Genomic DNA, 15,760 nt, shown 5'->3' with positions numbered 1-15,760 from the left:
GTCTTGGACAAATGACTCAGTCTCTCCGAGGCTCTGTCTTGTCCTCTGTCAAAGACAGATAATAAACCCTTCCTCGTGCCGGCATTGAAAGGATTAAGCTGGATTAAATGTGTGAAAGTTCTTTGTAACTGGTAATGCCCTCTGCAAATATTAGTTATTATGCTGTTACATTTTCCCTTAATAACCCAGAGCAGGGGAGAGAAAAGCCCTCCACGTCCCTTATTAAGATGTCTCCTAGGGGCTAAGCCATGTGGTGTCTTTCTTGTTCTCATAGGGTGTGTTGGGTTTTGCCCTGAAATGTCTTGAAAGCATTTGCAATGATTACAAAACAATACAAACAAGCCGTGGTTCCTGTAGGTGTCTTGAGTGCTTGGGGACATAGCAGCGAAAAGCAGATTGTAAACTTGTCCCCGGAGCCTCCTGAGTACAACAGCTGGGCAAGACCCATGCATCCCAGGACATGTCCACTGCTGCCCACCTGCCAATCAAGCAGGTGAGGGAGCAGATGTAGGTGGGTGTGTCACATGCATCAGGCCACCAGAGCCGGGCACTGTCCCCAGTCCTGGCAGGAAACACCAGAGAATGTGCGCCTAGCCTTTCTTTGTACCCTGCTCTGCCTGAGAGGTGGGATATGTCCTCCAGTGCTCCTGACTTCTGGAAGCCTCAGTAATGGAATCAGGTAGAATATGCAAGAAGGATGATGCAAAGGTGAACCCAGAGAGAAATCTGATTTTATAGAAACACTCAAGGAACCTTGAAGCTTAAAATACACTAAGCCAGCCTGTTGCACTTAGGATTGAGATGGGCATCAGAGATTTGTAACCAACCCACAGGGGTCAGGAGAGGTTCTCACGAGGCTGGAACATGCACCTTGTGTGTCAAGGGAGGGTGCAGCCCCGAGGTCAGGAGTGGCTTCCAGGCTCTGAGCACAGCTGGGCAGCTCCCTGTCTAGATCAAACAATCCCCAGATGAAAATCAGGTGGGCCATATTTTGGAAGATCTTTTGTTTTGTTCGGGCGCGTTCAGCCCGGCAAGCTACCGAGAGTATTTGATATGCCAAACACAGTAACAACAAAGTCTCCAATGGAGACGTTACTGGGCCCGCTCGAGCAAATCGACGATCAACAGGAGGGCCTTTACCTTTTGTTTTGTTCATTTAAATGATTTGGTAATGGAGAGAGTACAGCAGGTAAGGTCTTGCATGTGGCTGACCTGAATTTGCTTCCTGATACCCTATGTAGTCCCCTGAGCACAGCCAGGAGTAAGCCCTGTGCACTGCTGGGTGTGGCCCCCCCAAAAACTAAATAAATAAGTTACTCAATAACTTATTCCACCTTTGCAACTGAGTAGGACTGAGCTTTGGTTTCCTCACGAGTCCACATGCTTCTCCAGCTGGTCCTGTCCATGATCTTAAGGTTTTCCATTGCCTTCTTCTGTTCAAGTTTCCCTACTGACTTCTGGAGGTTTCCAGATATCATAAAGACCCCTAAAAGTGCTCTCAATCCTAACCCTACATAAGCCTTTTTTTTCTGCCTCTTTTATTCTACCTTTCTTAGGCAATCACAATCTACTCAAAATACCTTTCTGGACATTGCTTCCATTTGGGGGGTTGTTATGCCCCAAATCTCATGAGATGACCCATCTCTGAAAGTTTCTCACTGACCAGAGACATTTCTTGCCCTCAGCTCTCACACACCTCCCTTTTGTGAGTTCACAACTCAAATAATGACTCTGCCAGCTCCAAGCCTCAACCAGGGGACCCAGGCTACATGCATACCGCCCACAGACCCCCATCCCTGCCTTTGCAGAATCATCTTTGGGAAGAATTAGGGGATGATAAATGAGTCCATTATCGTACAATGTCTGCAAAGCCTGGAAACATTGGCAAGTACACAGAATGTCATTAAGGACCTCTTCAATCTGTAAAAATATTTCTCCATCAAGATGCTACTCATAAATGTCCCCAGGGAGACCTGGCCTGGATCCCAAGGACTTCCTGGGCCAGGTCCACATCCTTGCCCCCTTGGGCTAATTTTTGAAGTGGAAGGGAATAGGCCAGTGTGTTCATCTGTAAAGCAACGATGACATCCCCCACCCCACCCAGTTCTGCTAGGCATGCTCCCTGGCTCTCAGAATCCCAGTTTTCCTCTCAGATACAGCCAAGCCATGGCGCACACCGCTTCCCACACATATGCTGATTGTATTGCTATCCACCGCCTTCACATGCAGAGCAAGATTAAATGAGATAATGCAGGTTAAAAGACTTCATAAACTGAGCTGTGCTCTATAATTGGCAGCTATTATTATTATTACTATTGTTAAAATAATGATGCTAATTAGTATTCCCACCGAAGCTAGGTTATTAGCCCAAGGTCATGCAGGGAGAAAGCACAGGTGGGGAGCACATGGCACTTCAGACAATCCTTTTTTTGGAGGTGAGATACTCCGCCAGCCCCAGGATCCTGAGCTGTGCTGAGCAGCCACAACTACTGCCAAACAACACTTACCTTACTGGACAGATTTGCCCGCTCCCAGCCTGGTGCCATGTGCCTTCCAGGGGACAACAATGCACTTCAAGTTGCCAAGGTTTTCAAACACCACGCTTTGCATTTATTTTTGTTTAATTCTTCCATTATGTTCCAGTCTCTTCTAAAATGCATTTGTTTGCAAAAAGAGCCACGAGGGGAAGTTCAGCCCACAAATAAGAATATAATTATTGCACAGTTTAGCAGTGCCTGGGCGTCACCCGGGTATTCACGGGTGTGCTGCAATTCAATTGTCTCTCCTTCCAGACCGTATTTAATAGGATAAACAATTTCTGTTAAATGCAATAAACGTGAACCTGGGCTGTCATCTCCATAATAAACTCAAATTTCCCATTAGAAGTGGTGGCTGTGATTGAGATTCAGAATTTAATTTGGCGGTGCCTGCTTCCACGTGCTCCTGTCGGCTTCCTGGACTTTCCCATCAACCAAAGACAGAACCACTCTGCCCCGTCTCTGGGGAATCTTCAAAGAAGATAGATTATAACTCAAGAAAATTATACAGCCCCGGTATAATGAAAGAGATAAAACATTATTGGATTAGCCTGTTGGAATAACAGTGGACAGCAAAGCAATAATAACCCAGCCCAAGAAGGGCCCAGAGCCGTAGGCTCAATTGTAGGGATGCAGGAAAGCAGACAGAATGGCCAGGTTTGCTGCAATGTGCCCAGGGTAGGGAGTCTCAGCTCTTTTGGTGATGGCTCTAGCCACTTAACTCCAGAGTGCTGGCTGAGCCCGATCAGTAGTGGAAAGTAAATGTGACTTTGGTGTGGCATGTGGGTTAGGGTCTGTGGTCCCAGAGGGAGCCCAGTGGCAAACTCAAAGCAGATAAGGTATTGGAAAACAAATTGGCTTTAAATGAAGAGGATGAACCAATTCACTTTCAAAGCCCTGTTGTTTCTCTCATCAACTTGATTTTAACAAATTCCCCTGAAGTCTCAGCATCAGAAAGTGCCCAAGAGCAAAGGAAATATTAAAGAGTGTTCTCACACCATGGAATGTATTAGAGCAATAAAATGTAAGTGATCGACTGGCTCCAACTAGAAAAGAAAAAAAATAGTTTGGGGGGGTCTAGTAATATAATGATCAACAGTCCTCTTATTCTCTTCTTTACACACCTCCCTCCTGGAGCGGAAGAGGTTGCAAGCAAGAGTGAACAGACAGGACACATAGCCACACAACCATCAACTTGAACTTCTCCTTGACACATGTTCCCATCCAGTCAACATCAACTCTTCTCTTCTCTGGTTTATAAACATCTCATCCAGAGATCAGTTTCCCTGGGTCTTGTCTTTTGCTTTGAATCATCTCTGAGCCCCACTGATGTCTCTCCATCATTATTGCAGTTCAGTTCTGCTCCCCAAATTCCTGCAGGCTTCAGGGTAGCAAGGAATCTGGGAACACTGGTGAAGGGAAGTTGACACTGGTGGTGAAATTGGTGATGAAATACTGAATGCCTGAAACTCAACTATGAATAACTTTGTAAATCACAGTGCCTGACTAAAAAGATTGGGAAAAAATACACAAAAGACAAAAATTCCTGCTTCCCAAATACACAATCACACATGTGCTCAGGATCAGAGTGAGCTGAGGATCCAGGAGCCTCCCCTAGATGCAGGGGACGTTTGTCAATAACTCTCTCTCCACTAACCACCACACACACAGCCCTGTCTTCTCTGTTTTATTTTGTACCTCCAGGAGTGGTTCCCAGGCTCCCTGACACTGTTTTGGAGACCCTCTCGCACCCCAATATTTTTATTGTCATTAAGTGTTCCTTGGCTGGAGCAATAGCACAGCGGGTAGGGCATTCGCCTTACAAGCGGCCAACATGGCCGACCCGAGTTCGATTCCTCCGCCCCTCTCGGAGAGCCCGGCAAGCTACCGAGAGTATTCGATATGCCAGACACAGTAACAACAAAGTCTCCAATGGAGATGTTACTGGGCCCGCTCGAGCAAATCGGCGATCAACGGGAGGGCCTTTACCTTTACCTTTAAGTGTTCCTTAATTGAGAAAAAAATACCAGATGAGTTTAAAATTTGAGAGACCAAATGCCCCAGGTTGGCAGCTTAGATTTGCAACTTTCTAACCATGTGAACCTGGATGACTTCTATGCATTTTAAGCCTCAGTTCCCCCAGCTGTTCAGGCAGGGTCAGATAGCACCCACTTGAGGAGTCTAACTTGAGGATGGGATCAATGGTTAGAGTGAGCACCATGACTGGTTCATAGTAATTGTTCAATAAATGCCAAGTATTGGCATTGACCAAGGCAGTGTACTCAAGAGAGGAACAACTTACTATTGATTCATTATTGGGTACTTATTGGATGCAGGTCACAGCTGGGTAGTGGGGCTGCAATGTGAATGACTTCCAACACCACTCTGGAAGATGTAAGCATAACAAAATGTTCTAGATGAGAAAAGTGAGTGTCACCAAGATGCTTCAACCCTTAAGGAACCTGTAATTTTCATATTACAATTTGTTCAATTAATGTGCATTTTGCAAATGAAGTTTTTATTTTAAACATCCTGAAAGCACAGCCTTCTGCCCCAGGTGGGCTCGGGCATCAGTGGGGAGCTGGCCTGAGTTCCCAAGGACTCAAACTCTTACAAGGCACATAGACCACCACCCTTCATCTGCCAGAAGCTCAACTTTCCTCAACAGGTCTGACTTTCTGAAGAGGGTCCCAGACAGGGATTGCCCCCAGGTTGAGGAGGTGGGTTGTTGCATTGTCTCTGTCTTGTTTTCTGTCCTCCAGAACAAGGGGACCAGTTTGACCAGCAATTCCAGTTCCCATCAATAAGGACATCTGTGAGAAAGAAGGCGATGAATTAGGATCAGCCCTTAGTTTTCTTGTGGGGGTGGGTGTTGTGGTGTGGGTGATGAGCCCTACACCCAAAGACTATGGAAATCTGATCTCTGAGCTCCCCTCCCCCTCCACCCAACTGTCCTTCCTGGACATTGTTCTTTCCCCTCCTTTTATTTTTTGGCTATATCCAGCTGTGCTCAGGGCTTACTCAGGCTCTGAGCTCAGGGATCTCTCCTTGTGGGACTCTGGGGACTATCTAGGGTGCTAGTGCACCCCAGTCAGCACTGTGCAAGACAAGCACTCTATCCACTCTTCTATCTCTCTATCAAGACATTGTTTTCCTGTGTTCCCTTCTCCCCCAGGCCTTTGAACATGTCAATTCCTGGCCCAGAGCACTCTTCCCTGATTCACAGAGGAGGTGAATCAGGTCTACTCCGCAGTTTTTGGTTTGTGATTTCTATAGGGGAATCATCTTTCCTCCCCCATAAAGCTTCATGAACTCTCTATATTTTAAACTTCAAGAGCATTCTGGAGCTGTTGTTACGAGTGAAATTTGAAGTGTATTTCTGGGACAACTCAAATGATATTACTCTTCCCTCCTAAAGAGCCATCAATTGTTACCATGACCAGAACCACATGGAATGATCTCACCGCTGAATCTCACGTGTACGCTGGCACACAGGAATGCTTGGCAAATATTTGCTGAGTGAAGAAATCATTTCCAGTAAAGACACTTCCCAGCCACAGGGGGCTGGGGCATGTACTCCATCTCAGTGTTTAAATAGGTGCCTCCTTATCTGCTCTGAGCATCGTGTATTTTAAGCAAGATCCTAAGGCACACTGCACTGGCTTACTGATTGATACTCACCTTTCCTGGAGCAGTTGTTTGTGGGGTGCTGAGATTAGCAAGTGATCAATTATATTTAGCATGAAAGAATGGGCATCTGGCTGAGTCACTGGTGTATAGTGCAGTTCCTGGCACATGGCCTCTCCCTCGGGTCTCCCCAATCATAAAATGAATGGGTGGGTGCCTCATCCCTCCTGCCAGTATGATCCTGGAGCTGTGAAACTGCACTGATATGTAGCACAGAGCAGTGTGGGGCACTTTTGAGAGGTGGGTGGAAAGACTCCAAGACAACCTGGAGTCTTCTTCTGGGGTGGGAGACTTCAGACTCTAGAAAAGTGCAGAGGCTGCTGGATCCGGAGTCTGAGCTTTGGTTTCTTCACTCATTCACTGAAAGACTACTGGGCAAGTGGCTGAGTAATCTCCCCTGAACCTCAGCCTCATCTATAAAATGGGCTGATTAGATGATTAGGTGGTCTTCATGAAGCTATTGTGAGAATGTGAAGGTTTAACCCATGTAGCAGTGTCCTCCTGTTGTTCATCGATTTGCTTGAGCAGGCACCAGTAAAGCCTCCACTGTGAGACTTGTTACTATTTTTGGCATATCGAATACTCCATGGGGAGCTTGCCAGGCTCTGCCATGTGAACGGGATACTCTTGGTAGCTTGCTGGGCTCTCCGAGAGGGACGGAGGAATGGAACCCGGTTGGCCGCGTGCAAGGCAAACATCCTACCCGCTGTGCTATTGCTCCAGGGCACTTATAGAAAAATAAATGGTTTTGAGTGCAAGCTGTGCTTGTCCCACCTCATGTAGCTGAGACCTATTTCTCTCCGGTGGCAAGTAGCTTGGCAGGAGTGTGATGTGTGCTCTCCCAGCTAGAGCTAAGACCACGGCTTCTAGAGTTGGCATTGCCTGGGGATAATGTGGAATTTCCACTAAGCTTCTAACACAGGGCTCAAGGCAGCCGCCTGCCACTCAGGGGTGCTCTTGTGTGTCACGGCCTTACAGAATTATTTCCCCATGTCCTCAGTACCCAAGTGGTTGCCCACCTCAAGAATGACAATCGCTATCAGTACCACCGCTGGGCATTCAGTCACTGCTCAGGCAAAGATTTTTTTGTTTACTTGTTTTAGGGTCACATTTGTCAGTGCCCGAGACTCACTTCTGGCTCTGAGCTCAAGGGTCACTCCTGGAGGAGCCTGGGGGACCACATGGGGTATTGGGGATTGAGATGGGGTTGTCTTAACCCCTGTGCTCTCTCTCTTCAGTTCCAAACAATGTTTTTGACTTCAGAGAGGCAGGACAGGACCATCTTCTGGACCAGGCCACCAAAGTTAACAGCCCCAAACCAAGCTAAGGCAGAAGTGAAAAGGTTGGTGTGTCAGGGTGTCTGACAGTGACCTCGGCAGTATTCTGGAAAGTCTGTATCCAGGAGATGAGCACCAAGTATGGACATTTCAATTATTCTGGGAAAATGTCAGAATGTTAACCCATGCAACAGACCAAGAATGTTACTCATTTTCATCTCAAACTAATGTCTTTTACCATTGAAATATGTCAGCTGTTGGATATTAACCCTAAATGCCTTAGGCTTCATCAGTGAATTGCACCTTTTCTTCCCCCTGAGAAATTTACAGTGCTCTTGTGAGCATCCCTAATCCCAAATTTGTCTTTAACCTTTCCTTCGCATTTTACCTCTCATTGTCACAATTCCCCAAGTCAGTCTTGGTTGCTTATAGGACAAAACTTCTGGTGATTCTGGACTTTGAATTTTTAGTGAATTGCTTGCTTTTCTGTTTCATATTTTATATTTTACTTTTCATATTTTACTATAGACCAATGTTCTTTATTTAAACAAATAAAGACTTAATGCTTTGCTTCTAATATTTGAAAGTTGATTGACTCAGAAATATATCTACTCCTGAGAATCTGTCCTAATTACATGACACAGGCGTCAGTTGTCATAGTTCTTAATACCCCATAAATTGGGGGGACCCACATGGGTTCTGGATGGACTTGGAGCAAGTGCAAAGCTACCCCAGCATCAAAATGGAACAGTCCAGAAAGCATGAAAGCATGGTCTTGATGTAAGGTTGTAAGGTGTTAGAACTTAAGAGACAAGACCCCCATGAGGAAGGACAAGCTGAACCAGCCAGAGGACCTAGTCTGGGATTTAGAGTAAATCCTAGTGGTCTTTCCCTCAAAATCCAAAAAACTAAGTTTTGGAGTCTGTATCTCTTACTGTGTTTATTTAAATAACTGCAAGTATTAATAAGAAGTAAACTTATGTGTACAACTAAAGTAAAATAGAAAAGTAATATAAGTGTCCCTGAGAAATTCTGGGGACTATAAGGGTGCCAGGGATAGAAACAAGTTGGCTGCATACCAAGTAAAATAAAATAAAATCATCACTTGCATCTTACAGCTAAGGAAACTGAGGCACAAAGAAGTCTACTAAGTTACTCAAGGTCACTAATATTAAGCTATGGAGACAATTCAAGAGTTAAAGCCCAAGTAAGCCAGGTACAAGCACTTAACAAGATACCTGGTAATCAAGTGCCTGGCCAGTATTTGTTTTTATTGAGTGTGCCTTTTCCTTTATTCATGGTATCATCAAAAAGTCACAGATAAGGGAGGACTGAGGAATGATTTCTTAGATTCTAAACAGGCCATGGGATCTGAGAGCTGAAAGGGATTTCAATGATGGCCTAGATTTGAATTTGCTGGAGGTAGGGAGGTTGTTCAAAAGACTGGAATGTGTACCATGCATGTATAAGGTCTTGAGTTCAATCCCTGGTACCACGTATCTTTCCAAGCAAGTTAGCTCCGTGGCCTCCAAGCATCACTGCTGGGCCTGAACATCAAGATGTCAAACTTGTACCACTGGGTCAAGTATTGCCAGGAATGGTCCATGGGCTCCCAAGTTTTCTGTCCCATCAACCACAAAAAGGTAAACTTTCATTAGTTGATATAGCATATAACTGAACAGGTTATGAGAATACAGGTAAATGGAACATTCTCCCTCTCACAAACATAGGGGAGATATCCACATACAAGCTCTCATATACATTGTTGTAAGAGCTACACACTCATGTGTTCAGAGTCCTAAAAGAAACCACAAGAGGGATGAACTAATTGTACCTGGAAGATGTTTTACAGAGGTAAAGCATCTGTCCTGGGTTTTCAGGGCTGAGTAACAGTTCATAAAAAAAAAAAAAAAAGAAGGCAAGTAGAGGATAAACGTTTCAGATTGACCAAAGAACTTATTTGCAAATATTACTCCTTCATAGGCCTGTTACAAAAAGTACTCTCAGTTTTGAAAGCAATGACAAAGGATAGTATCATCCTTTATAATAGTAGATATAATCTATATTTCATGTATCACTAAAGTCAGGATTCTGAAAGGAACTCAGCTTCATTCTGCCCAGCTCACTTCTTTAGGCATCTACATTGCTTTTTCAACACCCCAACATGACTTCCCCTCACACCAGAACCCTTCTTGGGATCCCCTTCCCAGCCAACTTTCAAAGACTCCTTACTTTCTCGGGAGGTGACCTCACAGGCAGTGCCCCGGGACCCAGCAGGACAGATGCAGTCACAGCGGGATTCTGAGAAGACAATGTGTACAGTGTGAGTCAGTCACGTGAAGCATGTATCCCGGACCTCAGCCTTCCCCATCACCACGATTTCTTCAGATTAGCAAGGAGAATCTTGTTGAAAGGCTCAAAACGAGATTTAAAACCAAGAACACCTGCTCCTCCCTTGCGAAGACTTCATTCAAAACAAGAGGGTGTTTGTTGCCTTTATCTGGAATGGCTAAAAAAACATTATTTACCAGCTCATTAGCTCACATTTGAACTACAAGTCTTATCTGTTATCAGAATCAGAAACTACACCAATGCTCTCTTCTATCAAGTGATTGTCTAGTCTCTGCTTGATTACCTCTAGTTACAGGGAGCTCACTATCTTTAGATGTCTCATTTTACTTTTATTCCTCTCATTTTACTATTTATTTTTTTCTGGTGCTGAGACAATGCAAGAGACTCCTTAGGCTCATCATGGGGCAGGCCCTGCAAGTACCCCAGTCTCTGGCTACAAATTGTCCCTCATCTCCATAAACTGCACCAGGCAGGCCCTGTAGTTTCTAGGTCCAAACATCACACAATATAAGAGTGATTTCCTGGCCCCACTAGATTAACACCTTGAGCCAATGATTGCACTCGTGGTCAAACTGGTCCTCACTTAGATGCTTTGACTTGGTCACAGAACCTCCCAGCTGTAGGATCTCACTTAGATCTGTTTTGCTAATAATATTCACCATGTCCAAACAGATGGACAATGAGACACAGAGAAGGAAGCTGAAACCCTTTTCCCTGATTACTGCCATTCCTTAGAGGCACTTCTGCTGAGCTTACTCCATCCTCTGGGGCTCTCTTCTGATTCAGCTAGTACTGTGGGTGGGATGTACTTTTCCAGTTACTGGACTGGACTCTTCCTCAGAGCTCTGTCTATCTCTCCCCATATGAACATAGGATACACAGCCCCTGCAGAGAATCAGCAACCCAATTCTGGGGTTCATCCTAATCACGGCCCCTCCCCCCAATCCCACCAATTGGCTCACCAGGAATTGCTTGGGACCTGCACAAAGGATTTCCCCTTCTTGATCCAAGGCCCTATCTTGACCCAGAGGAAATGCCTTGAGTCTAGGATCTGTTCTGTGGCTGAACACATAGTCTCAACCTGTTCCTGTCTTCCATGTCACCTGGCCATCAGCCACTGTTTCCACTGGCACTGGAATGGAGGTGACCCAAGAGCCAGAGGAGTGGGTTTCCTGTCTACAGTCACTCAGGAGACAGACAAAGGTGCATACTCATATGTTGTACTTTTTAATGGGCCATTGCCTGCCTCCTGGCAGTCCCTGAATTCGGCAAAATCAGACCCCACCTGTCCATGAATTGGGCTTAAAATTTGGCTTATAATGATACCTTGGATTCATCTGGAAGGATTTTCCAAAGGCTGAGCCCAATGATTAACTTTAATTATTTTGGGCTGAGACCCAGGGCTTTAGAGCTGTACACAGCTCCCTGGGGTATCCTCACTCTGGGCTGGGGTCTGATTACTTAGAGGAAGGCATGGGATACTTTGCCAAGAATTTTCCCCAGTGAGGGGGTAAAGGGAGGGGGTACTCCTGGCTAGTCTTCTCTCTGATCTAGGTCTATTAATACTCAGGCTTCAGATTAGAACTCCTTGGAGAGGTTTAACCAGCAGTAATTTAACTATTATCACCAGCAGGTGGGGGCTTCTACAGAGATTCTCATACAGTGACCCAGGCTGGTGCATCAGCCTCAGTATCAAATGGTTCTCATGTGGATGCAAGGTGAAGAAAGCTTGGCCTTAAAAAGGTTCAGATGGTCAGGACATATTCTCCACCCGGAGAAAAGGACTCTTTGGGAATCCCAGAAGTTTGGGTTGGAGGGCAAAGGACTGACTTAGATCTCTCTCCAGGGACTTGGGGCTGACCCTGAAATCTGGCTCCTAAGTCAGCCCCTCCCTTAAGGGACCCCAGCTGCACAGAGGGGTACCTTTCAGGACGGGGACCCCATTCCCTTGGCAGGGTGCACAGTGGCAGGAGCTGATTTCCCTCTGGAACTCCTCCAGGGCCTTCTTCATATTCTGCCTCACGGTACTGGAGTAGGCGAAGTCTGTGGCTGTTACCAGCTCGTACAGAGGCTCAGCCTGCCAGGGAGAAAGAGAGTATTGACAGAGAGCATCTGCCATGGAAGCCTAGGTGGTCCTAGATAGCACAGCTACAACCATGCATACGGTCTGCCTCGTTCAGATTCAGGCAGATGCACACTCACTCATTATCTACTGAGTGTCAGATATCGAGTGTAGGAAAGGAGTAAAATATAGTCCTACCATCCCAGAAAGCATGAGATCTACGCAACAACCAAACTTACGGTGCTCATCAGAAAGGCAAGCTGTTAGTGGGAGGGAACCTGGGACACTGGTAGAAGGAAGTTGAAACTAGTAGTGTGGTTGGTGCTGGGACCACCACTTGAATACCTACAAATTAATGATAAATCACTTTTTATATCAATGTGCCCAGTCAGGGGAAGAAAGAATAAAACAAAATTGCCACTCTCAAGAAATTCAGTCTAGAAACATACTGATGGATGTGTGGATGCTTGACTACTGATAGCACTGGGAATTTGTAATGGAGAGTGAGGACTCCATGGTTAATCTGGGAAGAATGGGCAGGAAAGGTGTTTTTTAGGAGACTCTGTGCATGCATACGTGTGTGTGTATGTGTATGTGTGTGCACGTGTGTGTGTGTGAGCACATTTTCCTTACCTTACCTTTTGTTTGTTGTTGTTTTTTTGCTTCTTGGGGTCACGCTCAGTGTTGCCCACGGCTTACTCTTGGTTCTATACTCAGGAATCACTCTTTTTTTTTCCCCTTTATTTTATTTTTTTTTTAACAGTTGTAAATTTATAATTTTTTGTGCTTTGGTTTCAATTATACAATGATCAGATACCCATCCCTCCACCAGTGCCCATTTTCCACGGGATCACTCTTAATGGGCTTAGGAGACCTTATGAGATGCCAGGGATTGAACCACAGTCAGCCACGTACAAGGCAAAAACTCTATCAGCTATACTGTACTTTTGTCGCTTCCTTATTATTTTTATTGAGTTACTGGTCACAGTCACTGTCACTGTTCTCCTGTTGTTCATCGATTTTCTCGAGCAGACCCAGTAATGTCTCCATCGTGAGACTTTGTTGTTACTGTGTTTGGTATATTGAATATGTCGCGGGTAGCTTGCCAGGCTTTGCTGTGCGGGCGAGATACTGGTAATTTACAATTTTCATGCATACATTGTTCTAACACCACATCCATCCAGAGTACCTGCTTCCCTCCAACAATGCCCCCAAGAGTCCTTCCTACTCCAGCACAACCCTTCAGCTACATTGGTAAGCTCAGTTTTATGGACAAAATCTCCAATTCTGATGCCTTTGAACATTTGTTGCTCACTAACTACACACACACACACACACACGCACAACACTACTGTGGTACGTGTGTGTGTGTGTAGTGATGGTGATACCATCACACTCACATCTAGGCAACTCTATTAATACTATAAAAGTGTTATTCCAAACTTCAATCCATCCAAGTCAGCCCATGCTGCAAGAACTGTCACCGGGCAGCCTTTTCCCAGGGCCCAAAGCTCACAAAAGATCTTTTAACTGGTAATGCTCAGAATCTCTTCTCTGTTGCTCTTCTTACACAAATTCTCTTTTCTCCTTTATGTCTGCATCATTTTACATGTTGAGTCTCTTTCTTTCCAACTCTGATGGGACTGTAAGCTCCTGGCAAGCATGCAGTCTGCTGCATGCAGTCTTCCTGAATGGGGGAAGGGAACGCACGGCTCTCTCAGCCTCACTCTGGGTTTGGGAAGAACAGATCATGCCAGTGGATAGAAGAAGGAAACAATGAAAGTCTTCATGAGGCAGAGAAGTTGGCTTGAGTGTGCAAGTCAGACATGTAGGAACAGAGAGTGATGTTGCTTATTCTGCGCCCAGGGCAGCGTGATGTGTGAAAAGAAGAAGTCATAGAGGGTTATAGCAGTGTTTATGGGTTAGGAAAAAATTGAGGCCAAGTTCCAAGAGGAACTCAGAGAGGCTGGGTGTCCCTGGGCTCTAATTTCTGTTCTTGGGCCCAGGTTCCCTTCCCGAGTTTGTTAGTGATCCTAGCCTGGCCCCACCCAGGAGGGTTCAGGGTCTGCCTAATGCTGGCAATCATGCCTAATAGAGCCTCCAGTGAGAAAGAAATTGTTTCCTTTCTTAATGCATCTCAACCTGACCTTCTCCCCAGTGGGAACGGCCAGGCTCCTCAGTGGGCCCCTTGGGACCCATTTGTCTCCCTGTTTGTGGTCAATGAATTGATCCAGATGCTGTTTGCAGAATAGTCCAGCTTGCTGGGTCACACACAGGGGAGAGTAGAGGGTGCAATAGGGCTTGTTGTCTGTTCACCAAAGATGAACCCCTCCAATAATCCACCTTCCCCAAGGAACACGTGGCAAGGCTGCCTTTGGCCACCAGGCACTTCTCTCTAAACTGCAGTGAGAGGCACTTCAGAAGCTTGAGCCTTTTGGGGCGGAAACACATTGGACCCTCCAAGCCACAGCGAGGTACTATGCTGTACACCAGGTACTATGCTGGCAGCTTACAAATCCAACCCCTCAGCATCCACACAGGGTAACAAACCAACCTCACCATTAGGGCAGGCTAAGGATCCTAGAGGTAAAGATCTCAAAACAGCACTGTCCGGAAGATAGCTCAGAGGGCTGGAGCACGAACCTGGCATGCCAGTTCAAGGGCCCCTAGTACTGCCCAGCTTCACAGCATCTGTGGACCTGAGCATGGAAACCATCAGGCCATACTGCTGGGCTGACTATTGTGGGGAGTGGCCACTAAGGCCAGATTCTAACCAAAGCCTGTGGGCATGGTGATTACTGATAAAAAATGACCTTATTATTCCCATTTCCAAACTTTTCTCCTCTTTGTTTCCCCCATTCTATTCTTTTCCTCCTCATACCCTCATTTCCTCCCCTGCTAACCCCCTTAAATATATAGGTCTAACTATTCGCCTTGATCAGTGGGTTCTTAGCACACTCACCTCTGTGAAAATTTTACCTTTCATGTTACTGCAAAGAGATTGTGGATGCCATCTATGAAACCACTGGTTTTAATAGCTTAACTCCTCAGGTCAGTGCCAAGATGGGGGCCTTTGGTCGAAAAACACTGTGTTAAACCCCAAGAAGTTCTCTACAGTGGACCTTGGAGATCATTATACAAGTAATTATTGCTAGTGATATATTGACAATATATCAAAAGGCATGCGGGTCCTGGGGCTGAGATCTCCAAGCCTGCTCGGATTGGGGCTGAGCATCCTCCACCCAGATCCTCCATATTCCAGTAGGCAGGGGTCACACCCACCAACTGGTCCCCTGGCACTGTGTAAACCCATCAACGGCCAAGACCCAGAGACTATAAAACCCAGCTCCCGGAAGAGAACAGCGCAGAGTCTCCTGCCCCCGCACCTGGCTGTCCTCGCCGGGGCCCCTTGGAGGGGAGCAGGTTGAGTTTCCCTCCCCTCCTGGACCAGGGCTCCGGCAGCCAAAGACCTTCAGAACCAGCCACCACCATGCTGAGACCACTCTCCACATGCATGAAGGTACTGGCAGAGGAACAAAGGCATGTGGGTCCCGGAGCTAAGATCTCCAAGCCTACTCAGATTGGAGCTGAGCATCCTCCACCCAGACCCTCCATATTCCAGTAGGCAGGGGTCACACCCACCAACTGGCCCCCTGATGCCGTGTAATCCCATCAACGGCCAAGACCCAGGGACTATAAAACCCAGCTCCCAGAAGCGTGCGGCCGCATTTGCGGCCACGCGACATCTTATTATCTCTTTCCTACTTTGGACAAACTGGCAGGCTACCAAATGTAACCTGCCCACACGGCAGAGTCTGGCAAACTCCCCGTGGTGTACCCAATAT

At 46.2% G+C, this 15,760-nt stretch overlaps 2 protein-coding genes across 2 annotated transcripts in view; both read right to left on the bottom strand.

Annotated features, from left to right (window-relative positions):
• The window catches only part of FYB2 (FYN binding protein 2), a 313,439-nt gene that overhangs the window by 228,744 nt on the left and 68,935 nt on the right, over nucleotides 1-15,760 (bottom strand). The gene's annotated exons all lie outside the window — the stretch shown is intronic.
• Nucleotides 5,035-15,760, bottom strand: part of C8B (complement C8 beta chain) — a 47,392-nt gene continuing 36,666 nt past the window's right edge. The window contains exons 10-12 of the mRNA XM_056122174.1: nucleotides 11,777-11,930; nucleotides 9,734-9,802; nucleotides 5,035-5,350 (exon numbers count right to left, since the gene is read on the bottom strand). Coding sequence (XP_055978149.1) covers nucleotides 5,199-5,350; nucleotides 9,734-9,802; nucleotides 11,777-11,930 — 375 coding nt within the window. The 3' untranslated portion in view covers nucleotides 5,035-5,198. The remainder of the gene's footprint in view (nucleotides 5,351-9,733; nucleotides 9,803-11,776; nucleotides 11,931-15,760) is intronic.

The sequence above is a fragment of the Sorex fumeus genome, unplaced genomic scaffold (genome assembly GCF_029834395.1).
Source record: "Sorex fumeus unplaced genomic scaffold, SorFum_2.1 ptg000045l, whole genome shotgun sequence".
NCBI lineage: Eukaryota > Metazoa > Chordata > Mammalia > Eulipotyphla > Soricidae > Sorex > Sorex fumeus.
Note: the sequence above shows the minus strand (reverse complement) of the source record. Positions and strands in the feature narration are given on the sequence as shown.